This window comes from Xiphophorus hellerii, chromosome 15 (genome assembly GCF_003331165.1).
Source record: "Xiphophorus hellerii strain 12219 chromosome 15, Xiphophorus_hellerii-4.1, whole genome shotgun sequence".
Taxonomy (NCBI): Eukaryota; Metazoa; Chordata; class Actinopteri; order Cyprinodontiformes; family Poeciliidae; genus Xiphophorus; species Xiphophorus hellerii.
In genome coordinates, this window is record NC_045686.1 from 10,275,987 (window position 1) to 10,297,326 (window position 21,340).

General features: G+C 36.9%; 1 protein-coding gene across 1 annotated transcript; it reads right to left on the reverse strand.

The window, feature by feature from the left end:
* Positions 1-3,954: 3,954 nt before the first annotated feature.
* Positions 3,955-20,232, reverse strand: LOC116733746 (vesicular inhibitory amino acid transporter-like). Its single transcript, XM_032584552.1, has 8 exons — positions 19,791-20,232; positions 18,893-19,553; positions 10,920-11,056; positions 10,640-10,754; positions 9,859-10,061; positions 8,065-8,302; positions 7,693-7,855; positions 3,955-6,322 (listed from the first exon to the last, which is right to left on the reverse strand). Exons 1-8 carry the CDS (start codon positions 19,892-19,894, stop codon positions 6,003-6,005), a joined length of 1,941 nt encoding a protein of 646 aa, XP_032440443.1. The 5' UTR covers positions 19,895-20,232; the 3' UTR covers positions 3,955-6,002.
* Between the last annotated feature and the right edge of the window lie 1,108 nt (positions 20,233-21,340).

Sequence of the window (21,340 nt, forward strand, 5' to 3'; positions counted from 1 at the left end):
CAGTCAGTCAGTCAGTCTTCAGTAATTCAAAAGATTGCGTACTACAAATGTCCCCAAGGGGACGATGAAGTACAACAATCTTTTTAGTCATTTTGTTGGTGCTGACGGATTACTGCAAAGGTGTGCCTAATAAACTGAAAACTGCATAGTATAAAAATACACCACACTTAAACGACTACACACTTATACATTTCTGTGATTTATTAAGAGATGCAGCGACATCCACTTTTTACCACGGACACAGAAAAGATGTAGGCTACTCTAAAGGGCTATTGTGTAGGAATCACATGGCATTTATAAATAATCATTAAAATCAGATTAAAAAGGCTAAAGTAAAGTCAGAGCATGCAAGATAGGAGGAAAAGACAACAAAATAATAAACATTTACATTTGGTAAAATACTTACCTAGTTGGAAGTCCTCCATTCAAATTCAGCAAGTTGTTGGAAGAAGGTGGTGATCTGGGAGTTGACACTGACTACTTTCCTCTTGACAAGACTTCCCGTCTTGCGGCTTGTACCGACTTTGGCTGTGCATTTGGTACCAACATCTGGATTGATCCTCAAAAAGAATCTTTTAACAGAAATAAAATATATTAATTGTATTTTATAATGAAGACGTACAATACAGCAATCAGCTATGGTTCTTCATCATCAGTCAAACTGTCATTAAATTTAATTCATAAATGGCTTGGTGTAGAGTACTTGCCATTGTATCATCTCCAGCGTGGTGGATGCTGACTCCTGATACTCCAGATTGAAGACAGAATATGACCCAAAAAAGACAGCAAGGACGCTGGCAAAGTCATGTAGTTGCTCAGGCTCGAAAAATACCTTCTCCTCCATACTGACCATCCACCGGGTTGCAGACATCAAGCTATTTCCTAAAATAGACAAACCCTTGTCAAGCTAACGCTAGTGAGTAAAAGTACAGACTACCATAACAATTACATACATTGCTACGAAAAAATTATAGTGATAGAAAATATTCCTCTTACCAAGCATGATTACCCTTGGTGTAGTGGGTAAGGTCATTTCCATTTCAACAGACATCTTGGTGGAAGATACCTTTAAAACATAAAAGGAAAACTCTCTTAAATATGAATTACTGGTAGTAATTTATATTTAAAGGGCCAGTTCACCCAGATTACAACAGGTTTTTGAGAACCTCATCCCGGAGACTAGACTAGATTTTACCCCTACATCCTGCTACCACTCTGAAACAGCGGATGTGAATGACAGTTTGTGGGGCTAAATGCATTTTTTAAAGCATTACATTCCACAAGTGTTCAGTCTGACGTCTGCAATGGCGGTGACTCCTGTGCATGTGGGACCTGAATGCAGAAAATGTTCTGAAGGAAGCAGGACATTGCTCTATTCCACATGCAAACCGATAATTAGCTGTGTGTTGATGTTTCTTCACATGACCACAAAATTCTGTAAATTCTGAAGTACAAATGCTGCAGAATTTACACCTGTACATAGTTGCACCTGTTAGTACTGACTTAACTTTAAATTTGCAGGAGCATGGTTTAAACATGTGAACAGTCCTTGTATGTAACCAGGGTTGGAAATTAACGTTTTTGTCCACCTGCCACTGTGGCTGAACCAACTCAAAAAATAACAGAAACCACTTTAATGTTTTTCACCTTTGTCCTCATTTACAGACTCTTATACACTATGTTGGAGATGTAATGGTACTTTAGCAGGCTAACCAGCTGTAACAAGCTCAAAGTTATAGATTAGGTTAGCTGCTCTCTACATTTCCAGACTATTTTGTGGCTTCAAATATGTTTGAAGAGCTGTCTTTTTACCTGTTGTCTTGTCTTTTGAAGAGTTGAAGCTATGTTAGCACTCAGCAGGACAGAACTGCACAGCCACTTGGAGGGAAAAAGCTTGGGAGTTAAAAAAAAGGTCATCTGAAGAAAAGAAAAAAAAGAACAAAGTTAGAAATTCATCCTTGCGGACCTACGTAGCTAATCTGCACTTTTAACATTTGCAAGATCATAGTTTAAACAAATTAACAGTCATTAGATGTAAAAAAAAAAGAGAAGGGGATCAATTATCAGTTAAGCTTATATTGTTCGACAAAGGATGTAACAACAATGCTAACAGACACTCAGCACTGAGCTCATCTCAACCCAAAGCCGCCCGAAGAAGATTAAGCGGTAAAAGTCAAGCTAAAACCTTCAACGGTAAAATTAGCACCTTAGCTAACGTTAATTCCGAACCAGCTCAAAAAATAACCATCATATTTTCCTATCTTTCACCTCATTTACAGACACGTAACTTATAAGGTTGCAATATGCCAGTTATATAAAACACCAGAGTTAGTAACGTAAAGGTAACGTTATGTTACCAGGCTAACCAGCACAAACCAGCTCATGCTATAATGCTAAGTTATAGCATGATAGCATGATGCTATAAGTTACGTTAACTCCATCTAAAATGTACATTTCCAGACTAGGCTTTGGCTTCAAACAGTTTTCTAAGAAGTGTTTTCTTACCTGTCTTGAAGAGCTGAAGCAGTGTGAGCCCACAGCACGGAGACAGAGCTGCACTTGCACTTGGAGAGAAAAAGCTTCGGAGTTTAAAACAAACGTCATCAGAAAACAGTTGGAAGCGAAGCCACGCTTGATGACGTAGCTAGATAAACTGCATGCTAATGTTAGCTAGGATGTGAAAAAAACAAAAGTACATGCTCTCTTTCTGCCTTAAAAATATGTTAACCACTAAAGGAGTAAAAATACAGAAACAGGGAACCACGATGAAGCAGCTATGATGACCGTTGGAAATCAAATATAATTCTTACTGTATATTATAAGTACAGTACCACTACTGTAATGTGTAAACAGTAAATTACTGCAAATTCAAAACATACAGTAAGTTACTGTAATACTCTGTACTATACCCATAATGCAATGCAAACTACAGTAACTACTTGTAAAGATGTCTTATGGTAGGGTGACCAAACGTCCGTATTTCCCGGGACATGTCCGTATTTCACGTCCTGTCCCGGGCGTCCCGGGTTTTTTTTAGAAAGTGAGGAAATGTCCTGTTTTTTAAATTACCTTCATTGGACCATTATATTTACAGGCACTAGGGCACTGCGCACGGCGCTGCGTGTGACGTAATCCCTGAGCCGCGTCAGTGCGGGCAGCCCTGTTCTTAATCAGAAGATAGATAGCGTGGCTGTCAGTACGCCAACAACATACGAAAGCGCAAATGTATGTTTACCTACTATTTACAAAAGAGTTTCCCCGCTTTCAGACCCCCCCACCCCCCTCGCTACAACGTGTCCTGGTTTTCCCAACTGAAAATATGGTCACCCTATTTATGGTAGTTTTACTGGGCATTTTGTGGTATTTAACTGTAAAAAATACAGCAAAGGCTAACAGTGTATGATGACCGTTGGGAATGAAATATAATTCTTACTGTATATTATAAGTACAGTACCACTACTGTAATGTGTAAACAGTAAATTACTGCAAATTCAAAACATACAGTAAGTTACTGTAATACTATGTACTATACCCATAATGCAATGCAAATTACAGTAACTACTTGTAAAGATGTCTTATGGTAGTTTTACTGGGCATTTTGTGGTATTTAACTGTAGAAAATACAGCAAAGGATAACAGTGTAGAAAGAGCCTTCATCTGTCTGCACTGAAAGGAGAAATGTTTCAGGCATCTGATGACTGACCATGGAGTATGAGAAAAATGACATCCTGAGATTTACAAGTACAATATATTCTTATGGGACTCATTGTAGATAGATAAGTTTATTCTCTTGGACATTGCACATCACGTCTGAATTTCCAAGCAATACAAAAACCCTTTTCAATCCTTATGAAATTTCCTCCAAGTGACGCATCAAGGCAGAAAGACATCAGCAATACTGGAAAATTTCCCATCTACTGTATATATGAAGGTAATTTCCTATAATCTTTCAATAAACCCAAACATTTTAAACTACTGCTAATCTTTGAAAAAGTGAATAACCCTGAAAGGTCACCTGAAGGTCTTACTTTGAAAAGCTGCTAAAAAAGTTTGACAGTCTTTACATTCTTCAATAAGAAAAAAAAATGTGAAGGACTGTGGCATTAATAGTAGAGACGAAATAAAAATCTATTTAACAAAGTAATGCTTCAGTAATGTTAGCAAAATTGCATCTGAACAAAGAAGAAACACAAGGTTTTGTCAGAATAGTGTCTCTTGAAAAAAAAAAAAAAAGAGTCCAATTACAAATATGAGCTGCAATCCCAAGTTTTCATACTTGAAAAAATATCTTCTGTGTTTATGTTTCATCTTTGGAAGTATTTGATAAAACTGGCTGTGGTACGGGAGGATTTTTATCAAGCAGAGGCATAGTGACCTTCTGTAGTCATTCAGTCATTCACCAACTGAGAACCACCATGACACCAGCATTGAACTTTAATTTGCATGAGATCTGACCACCAGGTCAAGATTTATTACTTTCAACATATCACATAGAAAACACACACTGACAGTTTTGCAGACTTAATTTAAAGTTGATTTTATAGATTTTATTTGTATTTAGTGATTTGAGGGGTACACCAGAGGTTTCGGGATAATTCTTCTTAGAATGTCTTCGTTTTAATATCATAAATGTATTCCCTTAGTCATAAAAATATTATTTTTTCTCAATAATTAAACCTCCCAAATGGAGACAGTAAAGGCCTATGTTTGTATCCTGACTGTATCATGAATGTTGTGGCTAGTTTTTATTTTCTGGTAGTGGCATTTATACACTTTGCATTTGTTTTTTGGTGGCTGAAATTATAAACAAATACAATTTGGCTCATTGCGACAAAGTTGATCTTGGCAATGCATATGATATGTATCATATCATATCCTAATGTACAGTATTAGGACATGATATATGATTCCATATGAATCATATTTGAGCTGTATTAGTCATACTACATGACATCATGTGAAAGCAAAGCAGCATGTTTTTCAGTGCACTGCCAGCTTTGTGACAATCTCTTCGTTTTCAATATCAACTTTAACATCTTCAACACATAAGATGGCACGAGAAAAGAGAGTTTAAAATTTCAATAGTTTAATTAATGAAATGTCACATTTCTTCTACAAGGACACACGGAACACAGTTGGCAGGAACATAGTTGTAAAGATTATATTTTTTCTTACTGATTCGTCTTTTACATGTGAAGGTTTACATCTTCAACAGACTTAATGGCAATATAACCACAGTCTGCAATCTATTTCCAATTATGTACATTATATGTAGAGAAAAATATGTTTCTCTACATATTTTCAAAATAGAGTTTTTGAAAATTTAAAAGAATCCCTTGACCTCCCACAATAATGGTTTGAATTGTGTACTCACCAGCTGCAGTAACCTTTAACTAAAATTGGTTTGTTCAAGCAGTGGAAGAATATTTTGGGTATTTCTGTGAAGATGTTGACCCCTGAAAAAGAACTCAATCTAATTAACAAAAAATTCAGTACATAAAGAAATGGTTAATGGTGTTAGGCACCAACTGTGTTATAGAATAAATTTTTTGTATTTGTACACATTAAATGCTATTTACGTAGTAAATACAAGACGATTTTATACTCATTTACTCTCCAGTCACATATTTTAGTCAAGGTTCACCATTACACACATGCTTAAATTTTGGTGTGTTTTAGCTACTCGGTTAGTATAATGTATTCTGTGATATAAATACAGTATTTTCACTTATTTACAGAATAAACTACATTTGAGAGGTTAACCAATTTTCATTAAAAATGTTCTATTTTTCAGCAGGGTCTTTTTAAAGAGTCCTTTCTGAATGCACACAATTTCTTTCAAGGGTTTGAACAACTTTGACCTCTAGAGAAAGAAAGATCACTTTCCATTTAGAAATAAAAAATATGGTAAAACAAAGTAAGATTGGTAACATAACACTCACAAAAAAACTACCCAAAATTACCTGTTTAATTTATTTTCTAACTTAATTTAGTTAAACTTCTTAAAGGTCTTCCAACATTCTTTTCACTGAACAAACCACACCAGCAACACTACATACAACCCCCAGACTCAGAATAGACATATCTATCAGTCGGTCCTGCACAGTGAGTCTTCCCCACCGCAGCTTGAGATGAAACAGACATGGAAGTATGAGTGTCATCGCTGCTCCAGTCACACTCCCTGTCAGCCCCATTAGCAGGGAAAACCTGGGCACTAGCAGGGACAGCAAGTACGAAGACAACAACAAGGCGCCACGAACCATCAGAGTTGGACAAGAGACTCCTTGACTTCTCTGTTTGGAAGAAGATGAGAGGGAAGCATCTGGAGAGAGATCGAAGGAGAAAGGTTGGAAAGAGATCTTTTGCTAGTGGCAAGCTCTGTTGACCATGCAAGGAACTTTTGCCTGTGGTTTGCTCAGCAATGACTCTTGGTTTTCCAAACTGTTTAATTTCATAAAATTTGAGGAACTACTAGGAGATCATATGCATATCTTTTATTAACATTTAGGAGAAGTAGCTCCTACATATGGAAGTACTAAACTAAACTTTCAGTAAGACCTAGGTGCTAACAGATGATGTAATAGATTAAATTTTTCTTTAAATGTTTCAACATCTTTAATTGTTACTTGACTATCTTCTTATGCTACATTAAACTTCTGACAACTAATACTTATTGCTAAGCTGAACCCATTTTTCTTTTACAAGTTTATGTCAGCATACAAATATGACAATATTGACCTGATCTACAAAACTACTAATGATCTTATCTTCTAACAGAAGTAGTTGTAATCTTAAGTAATATTAATTGAGCTGAAGACCAACTTATATTGAAAAGCCAACCACTAATCCTGGAAACAAGGGTGGAAACTATCAACCCCCTTTGGCCACATAAAGGTAATTTTATTTTAGTTAAATTAAGCTCACAGACAGAATGCCTGTAATCACAGAATGTCATCTTAAATCTACTTTACAAAAACAGAAAAAACAAACAAAAAAACATCTATTTTTTATGCATAAATATATTGTCAATTCAATCCAATTACATAAATAGATTTAAAGTCAAATATACATATTTCAATCCAATACCAGCTGCTTAACTTTGCTGCAATGGCTTGAAGCTCACAAAGCTATTGCAAACACCATTATGAGTTGAAGAAGAACAGATTAGCTTTGTGACATTACATTTATGGTTTAAAACCTCTAAACTTTCTTGGGAGCAGCCCAAGACTTAACCTGAAGTTAAATATTTGTTTTTATGAGACATGGAAAAGAACCACAAATAATTAGTTACGTGGCGGGCTAGACTTTGTCATCTCTGTCCCTTGCTACTCATTATTTTTGCTATTTTTAAATGAACTTTTTTGGAGTAATTTCTGACAAAACTTTCAAGTAAACAGTAAGGACATATGGTGGAAAAAAATGCTATAATTTAGCTTTTTTTATGTTTTAATCAGAGATCATAATCTCTAATATTTGATAAGAATTAACATAGGAACAAACAGATGAGGAGTGTTGTGATCTGTATGATCTTGGTTTCTTGGTCAAAATGAATCACCATGTTCATCTTCACAACTAGATGTGGAACCTTTAAAATAAAACCTTAAAACATTTTTTGAAATTGAATATTATTTTTCTGTATGACACCAGGAATTGCTGAGAGAAGCAATCTGGGTAAGTTTCTATCAATCTCACCTCTAAGCAAACATGTTTGAAGAATTTCAGCAGCGGAGTAGAAGGGCAGAGGGTAGGACAGAAGAGCTTTTGCAAGAAGACACAGATTGACAACAGGTCGAAGGTTAGGGGGCAGGTTGTCAGTGATGACTTCACTGGTCTCTGGTCCCCAAGTCAACACCGCCTGCAGGGAAGAAACACTTCAAAAAATGTGCCTAATCCAGTGTGCCTTGTTTTCTGTCCCCTCTGCATCACACATGCTGTCTAAAAGAGCCGTACGTGAACGTGCATTTGAAACTCTGTCTATACCCCGTTTCTTTGTCAGATGCCCCCACAAAATGCCGAATAAATAAATACAAGGCATCAAGTCTGAGCCATCCAGTTGTACCTTACCAGTAATGAAAAAGTAGTTTTCATGATGCATGCAACTCCATGGGTCCACCCCAGCATGGTGTCAAACTCCCTTCTATTCTCCATGCTCCCCTCTAATGTAGGGAGGAAGATCTGCGAGGTGTAGGAGAAGATGATGACACCTACTGAGACAATGAAGTCTTCTGGGTCCACAGACAGGGAGAGGAAGGACCAGGACCAGTTGCTGGCACAACTCAGACAGTACAATATGACTAACAGGCTGACAAAGAGACAAGAGATAAAAAAAAAAAGATATAATCTTCTTAAATAATAGTAATAAAATTATTTTTAAACATTTGGGAGACTTTAATTGTTTCCTTTACTGGAACACAGAAAAAACACACTTGAGAGTGGTGCTGGAAAGTTTCCTATCATCAGTCATTCAATTTTTCCTGCCTTAATTCCAAATCATTGTTATTTCCTCAGCTTGCAATTACTCATTAGGCCTTGCCTTTGATTTCTGCTTATGATGGTGGTGTTGTTATGCATAAACTTACTAACCTAACATTGTTCTTTCAGAAAAGTAATGTTTTGAATTACTGACTTTGCAGAATTATTTTTCAGTCGACGTTTCAGATCAACTAATAACTAGGAAATGAATAATCATTAGATCAGTTGTATATATTTAACAGCTTAAACTCAGATTGTGATGAGTATGTCATTTCCATACACATCTTTGTTAATTTCACGTGCCTGTCGTGGTACATAACCTACGTTCTTCAAATTATTTTTCAAAAATATCACAGAAAACTCTTTGGTGAACATACTGAGTGACTAAATGAAGACGTCCTTACTCAGATGTATTTTTTTAAATCATGATGCTGGAATACTGCTAGAATTCCAGGAATTTCAGATTGGTTGATATTTCTGTATTTCAGACTGTTGTAGGTCAACATTTCTAGCCCTTATTCTGCTTAGCTTCAAGGTCATCACACCATTTATTAAACAATTGCTGCTGCCAGTACTTATAAACATTTTGTTGCTATTGTTTTTAATGTCTTGCTGACCATTTTTGCCTAGATATTTTTTTCTTACTGCATCCTGTTGAATATCCATTTCCTGTCTGCATTCCTCCATTAGAGTCTTTTATACACACGCTTTTATTAAAGGAGGGTTTGGTTGATATGCTCAAACGCAGAGTTTTTTTTTCTTGCAACAAAATGCCTTCGGCTATATTTTGGGTTCAATATAAGAACGATTTTTTAATAACCCCCTGACTTCTCTCTTTGGTTTGTTTATCTGTTTGATCAAAATAATTCAGAAAAATGGGTAACCTTTCAAGCACCACTTTAGTCATATTGAGATATAGTTGCATGCTTTCGCCCATTTTTTTCTTTGCTCCTGCAAGTTAATTAATCAAATGGTGCAGCAGAGTGGACTGAATAGATTAAAAAAGTGTCTAGAATTACCATAGTCAGAACTAAGATGTAATGTGCCGGTCCACAAGATTAAAAAGCAAAAAAGGGACCAGACAGCTCTCAGAACTCCTGAAGCAGACAATATCTACCCTCATCTTTGCACTTCTTGGCTCAAAACAGGCTCAAAAAGGCATTAGAAATAAATCAAGCAAACAGCAAAAGTAGTCAGTAGCAGGTGAGAAAAGCGCCAACCCAGCAGCAGCTGCAACAAGATTGCAGGAGTGAGAATAAGAGCATATTAGACTGTCCACCTCACATCTTAAAAATGATGCATTGGCCTTACATGTGTGTGGATCACTTTTTACTTTCCACAGTTCTGCGGGGAAAGTAAAATATGTCTCTACTTTATTTCCATCACCTTATCAGTATGTGAGCCAGGGAGCAGAGCAGGCTGAGCATGGAGACTGGTCTGAGATCAGTTAGCAGCAAGCAGGGCAGAAGGAACATCAGCGACATCAGTGAACACGCTGATCTGGGAGGAGCCACTGCTGACAGACTGTCACACAGCAGAGTGGTGGAAACAAGCAGATACAGGGTGCAGGTCATCAGCAGTTCAATTACCTAAAAACAGAGATTTTCCCCATGTACAGTTACTGAATGTTGTGGGAAATCAAGAGGCTATCATGCCTTAAATTGCCACTATAGTCTTAGGATTAATGCAAGCTTTTTTTTAATCCAACAAAGAATAATATTTATTTATAAAACGCTTTACATGATTCACAAAAACACTTTGAAGGTCGGCTAAAAGACTTTGAATTGAATCGGTTGAGGGAATGGAAGTCAGTGGAGGTTTTTCAGATATGATCTCTGGTGTGGGAGTGAGTGAGAAGGTGTGCTGCTGAACTCTTGGTGTACTGGAGTTGGTCGTGGATTTTGGAGAGTGAACCCCAGATGAACCTGTCACAGTAAACGAATCAAGAAATGATAAATGTGAAAATGGAAGTTTCAGAGGTGAAGAAGGAGACTGAAGGGTAAACGCGAGCAACGTTTGACAGATAGAAAAAGGCAGTTGTGAAGATATTGCTGATGTGGTTCTCAAAAATCAGATTAATGTCAAAAACTAATCCAGGGTGGAAAACCTGTGAGGAGTGTTTTCTGTGGATTGGTGAAGCAGAAGTTCTGAGCAGATTCAGTTTTACCTGGGCTATATTGATCATCCATCCTCCAACTACTGACCAGTTTAGCCACAGTCCTTTACAGCAGGCGTCCATGATATCCTGGTAGCTGTGTCGGACTCTGACTTTTGACACAGAGCTAGATTTTCCACAAAAAATACAGAAAAACAAATTCACTATGCATTGCTGTGTAATAAAACAATGTGATCTCAAACATAACATGCAGTAATGTTAGGACCGTGAAACTAGACTGGCTCTAATTAAAATCTTAAGCTTAACAAGTGTACCGTAATAGAAAGTTTACCTGAGTTCCTCTTCGTACAAACAGGCCACCAACCTCCTTCCTGTGTGGTTGCAGACCCAGGCTGATAGAACAAGCACCATCAACCCCATATAACCTGATTGAACCAGAGCAAATGGCAATCCCAATACAAATATACCCTGAGGAAGTAAAAAGAGTAAAAAATTAAAAAAAAAATTAATTAAAAAGGAATTTCTGAGATTGAAAAGAGCAAGGCGATTCTAAAACTCTTCGTAATTTAAAGGTTGCAACAAAGCAGATTTAACATGATTCATAGTTTAATTTTCTTTGTCCTTCTTTAAATTAAAAATGATGTAGTTTTTATGGTTTTTGTTACTTTTATGTGTTTGGCAGTAAGAAATCTTTGACAGATGTGTAAAACACAAACCTGAATTTAAATTGTATCCATGTTCATTTTAAAATTCAAACTCAACAAATTTCTGCCTTCCACAAATTTGTGATCACCGTGAAGAAGGTTTAATAATCAAAAATATGGAAAATGAATTGAAAATATCTTTTCCTCCTAAATGGTATGGTTAACATGCAGCTCTAAGCTATTGAAAGATTAAATTACTTTGTATGCTGCCATTTCCTTTATCCCCCTTGTTTTCTGTATTTTCTATATAACAGAATAAAGATATTGCTCTGCAATAAAATGTTAACAGAATGTCCCTTTTTTTTTACTTCACCTGGTTAATTAGTCTGTAGTTTGTTAATAAAGCAAAATATTGCAACTCAAGCCAAAAAGAAAGTTAAAGGGATGTACAATTTGCTGTAACAGTATACTTTATTTGAGAAATACAGGCTGTTTGGTTTTTTATCAATTTAAATAAAATATTGTCACACGCCATGTTGTTTACACTGCAATGCATTCTGGGTAAATTACATGCTAGGCCTGATTGTGCTAGCTCGTCAAAACAGCATGACGAGTAGGGTAATGTCCTTAAGCCTTTTCAATTTGAACCGGAAATTGATGGATATGTAAAAATCACAAGGGGTAATGAAGATGAGGAAGGACCAAACGGGGAAAAAGAAATAATTTGCTGGTGTTTGTGCTGCTGCCGCTACCTTCAGCTTCATAAATTCAACAATAAATAACGCATATCTCCGGCTGGACTGCGTGAACAGGTAAGCAGTTGATGTGCTCTGTGGCTTGTCCGGTCTTTGGTCCGGTAACATCCGGTGTCAGGTCCGTGATTTCACATTTGGTACTGGGGGCATTAGTAACAGCTTCATTTTCCTTAAAGAGAGCTTCCAGCATCGTCTGTGTCTTAAGTTTCAGCGTCTTTCGCTTGCCAGCCGCGGCATTTGGTTTTAGTGTATGAGGGTAACGACCACCTGTTAGATCTTTCATCGGTTTCGCTTGTACAAATTAGTGATGGGTCGGTAACGATTTGGCTCTAGAGTGGTAAACAACGCCAACTGCTCCTCATTATAAGGGCGGGGCTACAAACACAGCAGCTCACCGAGCACACCCTATGAGAGGTAGAGACAGAGAAAAAATAAAAATGAGAGACATCTCCCCACCTTTTTTGTATTTCGCTGCTCAGCTCTCACTCTTTCAGTGGCTCTACTGAGCGGAGCCCGCTCTGCTCATGATAAAACTTTATTTCTATTACCATGGCAGCCTTGTGACCAATCACAGGATTGGCCACAAGGCTGTGATTGGCCACAAGGCCAAGGATTTAGGATCATACCATTATGTGAAAACACTAGAGGGGGACCAACAGGTGAGCCCATCTCCTCAGTCAATAGAGAGTGTTGAGGAGTAGAGAACAAAAAAACATAAATATAACTGTAAGAGAAATAGCACGTGAATGGAGATATGTAATAATAAATTATTATTATTATTATTATGGGTCTATTTGGTAGATTTGTTTGCAGTACCTTGTTTGTTTGTTTTTCTTAAAGAATAATCGTTTGATTAAATTATCTGCAGATTCCAGTACAGAAAGGGCCTAACTGCATCATTGAAAAAAAATGTTGACCTCCATGGGTGAAAAATATAACAAAAGAGATAACATTTTTGAAGTAATTATGAGTTTTTACACATTACAATCAACAATTTTTAAGTTAATAGGAAAATTACAATGACCAATATGTTTGACTAATGGTGGATCCCTTCAAATACGAAGTCAATTTACCAAATTGAAAAAGTCTGCCTTCAACTAAATTAAACCATAGTTCAAAGAAATCAGAATGAAGTAAAATAAAAGTCTGGGGTTGTGTATTACAAGGCTTTACAGAAATCTGTAGTAGAACACTTAAACTTCACATATTGTTACAGCACAATCGTGTGTGTATTTAGAGAAGTTTGTTGTGATTTATATAATGTGCATTTTTATGTCTTGCACAGGCTTGGAATTAAATCTTGGCTTTGACTGAGCCATTCTAAAACATAAATATGGATTTATTTGAGCTATTCAAATTAAAGCAGGTGAAACCGAAGTTTAATTTATTTTCTTTGTGTCATTAAAGCTGATTCGCATTATGATTTAACCTTCAGATCAGTCTCAAGTCTTCTGCCTTCTACATGTTTTCTTTCAGGATTACTTCTATTTACCTTCATCTGTCTTCCCATTAACTCCAACCAGCTGTCTTGTCCCTGCTGAAGAAAACAGTCCCTACAGCATGATGCTGTCATCACCACAATTTCTCACTATGGAGACAGTGTGCACAACTAATCTGTTGTCTGATCCAAGCGATCATGCTCTCCAGGACAAGGACCAATCAGTCTTCATTGTACTGTTTAGTTAAAAGGAGTTCTTAAACACTTTTCTAACCCTTCAATTAAATCCCAATTTAGGAACTGCAAAATAGACTATTCCACTTGATCAACCAATCTTCTTTTGATTTGCTGCTTCTCTGACTAAGACTCTTTAACCCTCACTTATTACCCTGCCCTATATTTTTTTTCTTCCACATCACAATAATGCAATATTGTGTGTTGATCTTTAAAAATACCAGTAAAACATATTAAGGTATATAGTTGCAATGTGACAAAAAAATGAAAAGGTTCTGTTAGTAAGATAACCTTTATAAGTCTGTATTTTGTACAGAGACCCATGAAATTATATAAAAAAAAAATAATAATAAATCAAACTCTCATGGACTAAGGACAGCTGAGCTGGAAAGGAAGAGAAAAGAGATGAAAGAACTGTTCATGATTGGATGATGAGAAGGCGAGAGGAGAGTTTTGGCGAGACGCCTGGAGAGTCTGAGGATGCAGGAGACCAGCAGGAGCAGAAAGAAGAGGCGAGTCGAGCTTTGGCCCGTCACCAAGACAGAAATGTAAGAGACTGCCAGAGAGGGAAGATGGAGGAGAGGGATGGGAGGTGAAAGTGGGATACTGGGGCTGTGGGGGAAGGGCAGTGGAGGACGAAAGAAGAGGCACAAGAGCAAGAGAGAGGATGGAAGGAGAGGTGAAGCCTCGCTGTAAGAGAGCACAAGGTTGGATGATGAGAGATCAGAGGAGGCAACAAGCTACTTTGATGGAGTTGTTGTGTTTCGAATGTTGGAACATGCAGATACACAGGCTCACTGAGAGATCCGTGGAAGCACATCACACACCGCAGACTCAAACACACACTGTGGATACATAAACAGACAAGTGAACATTCTCCCTTTTCAAGTTTCTATTTGGTAACTGCTGTCTGTTAGGCATATGCTGATGGAGCTTTGATGTTCAAATGGAGCGGCTGGGGATGAAAGCAGTTTGAGAGAAAACTGACACTCAAGTATTTGATTTCATCTCCCCTTGCTCTTCCACGGCACTTCTTTTTCTCTCTGTGTTTTTGCCAGCTAATTGGTTACTCTGAGCACAACCTGAAGCAGCTCCCAATCACAAAGGACCATAATATAGGAAAGAAATACATCCATGATTGGCTCGAGAGAAAACAAATGGTTGTTTTTTTTATCATCTTTTTTCTCTCCAGTCTTATAACTAAGACATCATTTTTATATAAAGCATTCAACGAAGTGTGCACAATCGTTTTCATGTATTACATCTTAAAAGGTTACAATGGTAATTTATCAGCACTTTTGCTACAGCTGGACTTTCCCAGTGAAAAATTCCTAATGCTTCACCCTTCAGGTCATTTCCAATGTTTTATGCAGGCACATGTCTTTTCCTTAAAAAAAAGTGACAGGAAAATGTCTTTTCACTATCATGAGGGGATTAGGTGGAGCTGGTATGAGTAGAAACCAGACAGGTTTGACATTTAAATAACACAAAGTGCCATTTTTTAAAATCACAGTGAAATTCCCATATCCGAGTCCTATCAAAGTGTGTTGCTATTCTAGAGTCAATACAAGACAGGAGGAGTTTCTGTCAAGAGAGACAGGCTTACTTTCCTAGACACTGTTTGAAAGTTAGGATAATTTCTCACTAAATATGAAAAAGAAAATGTTGCCTTAACAACCTTTTTTTACTATTCAGCTGCCGTCTTAGTAGGTCAATGGTTAATGAAAATATTAAGCACCAAATTATGCAGGATAAATTCCTAGGCTCATTATTCTTAGTGGTGACAATTACACTTAATCACTTTTTGCAGAAACCCCCCCCCCATGAAAGCTTATTTTTAGTCCCTTGGAAAAGCATTGATACTCCTTGAACCTCAGACTTTGTGACATTAGTCAGATCTTATTTAAAAAACAAACACACATACAACATGCTGGTGAAGTGTTAGGAAACAGATGAATGGTTAATAATTTCTTTTACAAATGAAAATTGGAAACGGTGGTGTAAATTATTTGTATTCAGCCCCTCTTGTTTTAAAACCCCTAAAACAAATTGAGTGTAAATGCCATCAGAAGTGAACAAACAAGTAAAAGAGAATCCACTAGTGTGACATTTGTCTTTAGTATAAATGTAAATTGGTGCAACCAACAGGACAATAGGCTGAATATTTTAGTTTGCCTTTCAAACCCCAGGGAAAATTGCACAACAACCTTATCACACAAATCCCAACCAACTTTGCAGTGGCAGAATCATGCTCCCATGTTGCTTCTCTTTAGCAGGAAATCTGTTCATGGTTGATGGGAAGCTAGATGAAGTGAAATACAAGAAGATCCTCAAAAAAACCCAAAACCCTCTTTCAGAGGAAGCAACAGACTTTAGATCAGGGGTGGGCAATCCTGGTCCTCGAGGGCCGGTGTCCTGCAACTCTTAGATGCCTCCCTGGTCCAACACACTTGAATCCAACAGCTGAATCACCTCCTAAGTGCAGTCAAGATCTCCAGAGTCCTGCTAATGACCTCATTATTTGACTCAGGTGTGTTGAAGTAGAGACGCATCTAAAAGTTGCAGGAGACTGGCCCTCGAGGCCTGGAGTTGCCCACCCCTGCTTTAGATAGATCCATCAGTTCACCTTCAAGCAAGACAACTCTAAGCAGACGACCAGAGAGCGGCATTCACACATTTAACGTCAAACACATTCATGTGTTTGAAAGCATCAGTCAAAGTCAAGACCTAAATCCAGTTGTGAATCAATACAAGACTTGAACATTGATTTTAGCATATGCCCTCCATCATATCTGACTGCTGGTTTGCAAATAACAAACAGGGTCAATCTCTAATTGTGCATAACTGGTAGAAACATACGGTGTGCACGCCTACATGTAGCTCTAACTGCAGCACAAAGTAGTTATTCTAAGACTTTTATAAATTAAATATTCTTTCCATGCTGCTTTACAATTATGTGTTTTTTGTTATGGTGTATTATGTAAAATCTCAAGAAAATAGAATTAATTATGTGGCTGTAGGACGGCAAAATGTGACATATTTAAGCGTTCTGAATATTTTTGGGAAACACTGTACAGAGGGCACATTTTCAAAAATCATTTTCAACATACAACTACCAAAACCAGTGAAATATTTTTGTAAATGTGTTTTGAAGCAGAAGAGTCACAAGAATAGAGAAAGAACAACTGGACTGATTACTAAGCAAAAACAGGGTTATCTATCCTCACCAACTTGCTTCTGAATTAAAGAATCAGAATTAGCTCAGTTTCTGATTTTTCAAAGCAATTTAAAGAAAAGTATCTCCTCTAAATAGAAAGGGTTTTTTTTTCACCGACTATCAAATTAATTTCAGCCTTTCTCACTGTGATATAAATAAATAAAACAAAAATCTTCTCACAGGCACACGTTCTAGTGCTCCCTCATTAACAATCGGGTTGGATATCAAACTGAGTTTCAAAATATTCCCACCCCGAGAGCGCTGAGAGATGCAGTTGGTTTTTATGCATTTTTTAGCAGCAAATTTGCCCTATAATAAAAAGTTTTTTATGGTGGCAGGCATTTAATTATAAGGGCGTCAATAAATAAATCAAAGAAAAATGCTTGATAAAAGGTGAAACTTTTTACATAAGGAGATCTGCAAATTACCTTTATTGTGGCAGAATTCATGAAAATATACACAAACCTTTTGCAAAAAAAGATAATTTTACTGTATTTTTATACAATTTTCTAGCTGCAACAATTAGGAGTACACTATTAGTTTTAATAGGTAGTTTAAAGAGGTAAGATAAAATGGTAAAATGTTTTTTTTCTTTGAAAACGTGTATCTTTGTCTGAACTGGCACAGAAAACTGTCCGATAAGGAAAAAAGAAAAAAATCCTGGCACTCAGATAAATATACTGATATTAACAAACCATGCACATACTATACTTGTTTATCTTGTAATCATTATTTGCTGGATGATAACTGTATTAAGAGCGACTAAAAATAATTTTTTCATTAAAAACACAAAGACATTGAATGAATATTCCCCCATCTCCTAAAGGGATGTGCACTGTCAGCATTTGTGTGTTTTTTTTGTGTGTGTGTGTTTGTACGGCTGGATATTGATGCCCTAATGTCATAATGGATTCTCAACGGACCTAGTGACACTGTTCAATTACACTACAGCCATTCATTGAAAGAGTACATTTACATGAGTGGTTGAATACAGCCCAGCATTTGCAGCATAATGAGCTATTAGTTTTACTGCAATGCAGACTCCGTGTGACCAGGAGATTTTTATTTATTTTTTTATGATTTGATTCACACTTAATTTGATAATGAAGACGAGAGAGTGTCTGACAAACAGCCTCTGAGACTACAAAGCATTGTCTGGTAATGTATAAAAAAAATACACACACACACAATAAGAGCAAATTAAATAGAATGCAAAATGCTTGATGCTTTTTTAATGCAGTGAGCAGCTTAACACCCGCAGCATTTGGCATTTACATTTTGCATTTGTCTTTTAGAGAAACGGCTTAAAAAAGGTTTCCAAGAAAGAGGGGGAATGGTGTGTAATGTAGTAATCAGAAGGAAAACATTAGGGCTCTTAAAAGTTGCAATTTAGTCTTTAAAGTAGCACTAGTTTGAAATAAATAACTCAAAAAGAAAGGGAAACACTGTACAAATTGATCATTCTGAAACACTTAAGAAACTAGATGAAGGTAAGTTGACCCGAGTGAAATCCTCCCCCACCTCCTTCTTCAAATCAAACAAAATTAGAGTCAAACGTTTGTGCTGGTTTATGCAGCAAAAATGTTCTTTTTAAAGATATTAATAAATATTTCCAGAGCTCAACGGTCAACTAGCCCCCCACATTTTCAGAATCAAACAAATAGGGTGTCAATCAACTATGCTACAAAAATTTTGACACTACATTTGTTTCATTTGAATAAGGTGGGAGGGTTGATGGCTGGGGGTGACTTCACTCAAGTTTCTTTCACTGGGTGTTGCTGGTTGACCTTTACTAATTTGTTGCCTACAGCATCCGGTGTTTTATCTTGGAGGTAGATGATTAAAGCTTTTTGCATAAATAAATATTTGCTACTTTTAATGTTTTTGTTCACAAAATAATTGCTTTGTGTTAGTTTGGATGTTGATTAAATTTGAAGGGAAGGTTTTTATTCTTACATGAAATAAAATGAATTGAAATTAAAATTTTTGGGGAACATGCAACCTGCTTCCACATACCTGGATGGCATTTGTGACGTTCCAGCTCGCCTCCCAGGCCGTGATGGTGGAGTGGGAATTCAGAGCTGTGGCATCAGTGCTGAGGCTCTGAACTGGAGAGGCCAGATTTGTGGTGACATGCTCTTTTTGAAGTGAAATTAATAGCTTATGAGTGCTCGTCATTTCATCTTCTTCATTTTCCTTATTTCTATCGCCAGAGAGTCTCCCTCTAGAAGACCTCTGTACCATGCAGAAAGTACTCATTTTCTCTGGATTCTGGTTTAAACTTAAATTCTTCTCCCTCTTGTTACCTTGCATCTCATTCAATTGTTTTTCCTTGCCAAAGCCTTTTGTATTTTTGATTGGACAGGAGTTTGCGGAAGTGATGTCAACAGATGTGGAGAGTACATCAGCTCCAGTTTCTTCAAACATTGGACTCTCCAGCCTGGGATTAACAGTGGATCTTAGACTTTTGTGTTTATCCTTAAAGGTTTTGTCATCTTCATGTGTGAAAACCTGTCCATTTTCACCTGTGGATGATTGGCTTTCTTTGGTGTCATCACTCTGGGGATTATTTCTGCTTTTGACGCTTTTAATAGGCGATCTTTCACCCTCGGTGTAGGTTCGATTCAATTCATCGTTGCATGTCAGAACCAGCATCTCTTCATCTTCTTCATAAAGCCTGTCCAGGAAAACCTTTCAAGTGAGTTTCTCCAGCAGCGTCATTCAACTGATCATAATAAAAAGCCACATTCTTACACTATGGCCAAACTCAGAAAATCTAGGAATCTAGGTATTCAGAAAATCTAGGAATCCCCAAAAGTTTGGTAAGTAAAATTATGCTGTTTATAATGCAGTAAACTCATAATTGTGAAAATGTAAGATTGAGAAAATGAATGTCCATCAAGTTGTGACTTACCTTGTTGTCCGATCCCAGACTAATCTTGGCACGGCCCGTCCCAACAGAGACCAAACTACCCTCCAGGGCTGCCCAGGGCTTCGACCCCAGAGAGGGGATCCCATCTTCAGCCTTGGCTCCAACACACTCTGCCTTCATGCGCTGTGAGGTTCAGAGTTATAACCCCACTCACATTTGAATAGATATGTTCAGCCAAACACACACACACGCCCACACACCCCTAGCTGCACACAATGTGGGCCCAAAAGTTTTCAAATAAGGCATTCATACACAGTGATTGACAGGTTGTTGAGCTGTAACTTTATAATATGCCTGTGCTTTCAGCAGTGAAGGACTAAACAGCTTTAATGGCCTTCACAGCAGGTTTGTTTACACTCAAAGAGGCAGTCGATGGAAAAAATCCTTTGCATGTGCTCCTGAAAATAGTCAATCAAAATCTTATATTTTAGTATATAAAGATGTGTGCAAAACTTTCAAATCATTAATTTGTTTTCTAAATTTTGGTGCTAAAAAGTCAAATAAATCCTTTTTGTTGGTACTATTTTTTTTAAACTGAGAAAATTGTTTGTTTTTTACATAATTTTTTGTTGAACTACCAAATTTTTGAGACATTCTTAAGACTACTAAATTGTGTAGTAGATAACTTGGCAAATAATTATTTTGTTACCATTTCAAAAATAACAGAAAATACTAGTAATACCACAGCTTGACAGAAAAATCTTTTACCATATAAATAAGTTTGGTAATTCTAACTTTTGGTCTGATTTAAAAGTATCTTTTTATTCAGTTTATGTAAACTTCTGGTTTCTACTGTATGTGTGAACAACCAAAGTGTCCAGAAGAGCGCAGTCCTACGAACAGCTAAAAATATTTCTTGTTATATTTTGGTGGTCTGATTTCTTTGTGCTCTGTGTTTTGTTTACTTCCTGTTTTCTGGTACTTCAGTCTTTTGCTGTCTTAGTCACATTTTCGTTTTACTCTTTGAGTTATGCTTTTGTTGCAGGGTATAATACTCATTTTAACTTGTTAATATTAGATCTAATTGTTTTGATTATCTGCATTAATTTTGTTTGGTTTGGGGTGTGCAAGGAATGTAGTTGGGTCCTTTGTCTGGAAGAGGGGTGCGTTGGCGCCATAATCAAAAGAGTCCACTAGGGGGACTAGTGCGCTCTTCTCTACACTCAATAAAAGAGTAAGTGAAAGCGCACTGATTTCATCTTGTGATCATTTCTTCTCTTACATTTGTCCTTTTATAAGTTCTATCACTTTTGTTGAGTCATACTCTGCTTAATTATTATTTTGCTTTCTTGTTTCTCCGAGCTAGTTTCTTATTATCAGGCCTCACATTAAATTCCATCATTTGATTGTCAGTTTCAGCAGAAATTAATTCCACCAGTTTTCAGCTTTAGTAATCACCCTTTATATCACTTTTTGCTTCATTCTCTCAGTGCTGGATCTGCCAGGTGATCTGCTTAACTGTTGTTGGATTTGTGGTGATAGTTCGAATCTGGATTTTGGACTTGTATTATTAGTAAGTTTCAAATATTGTC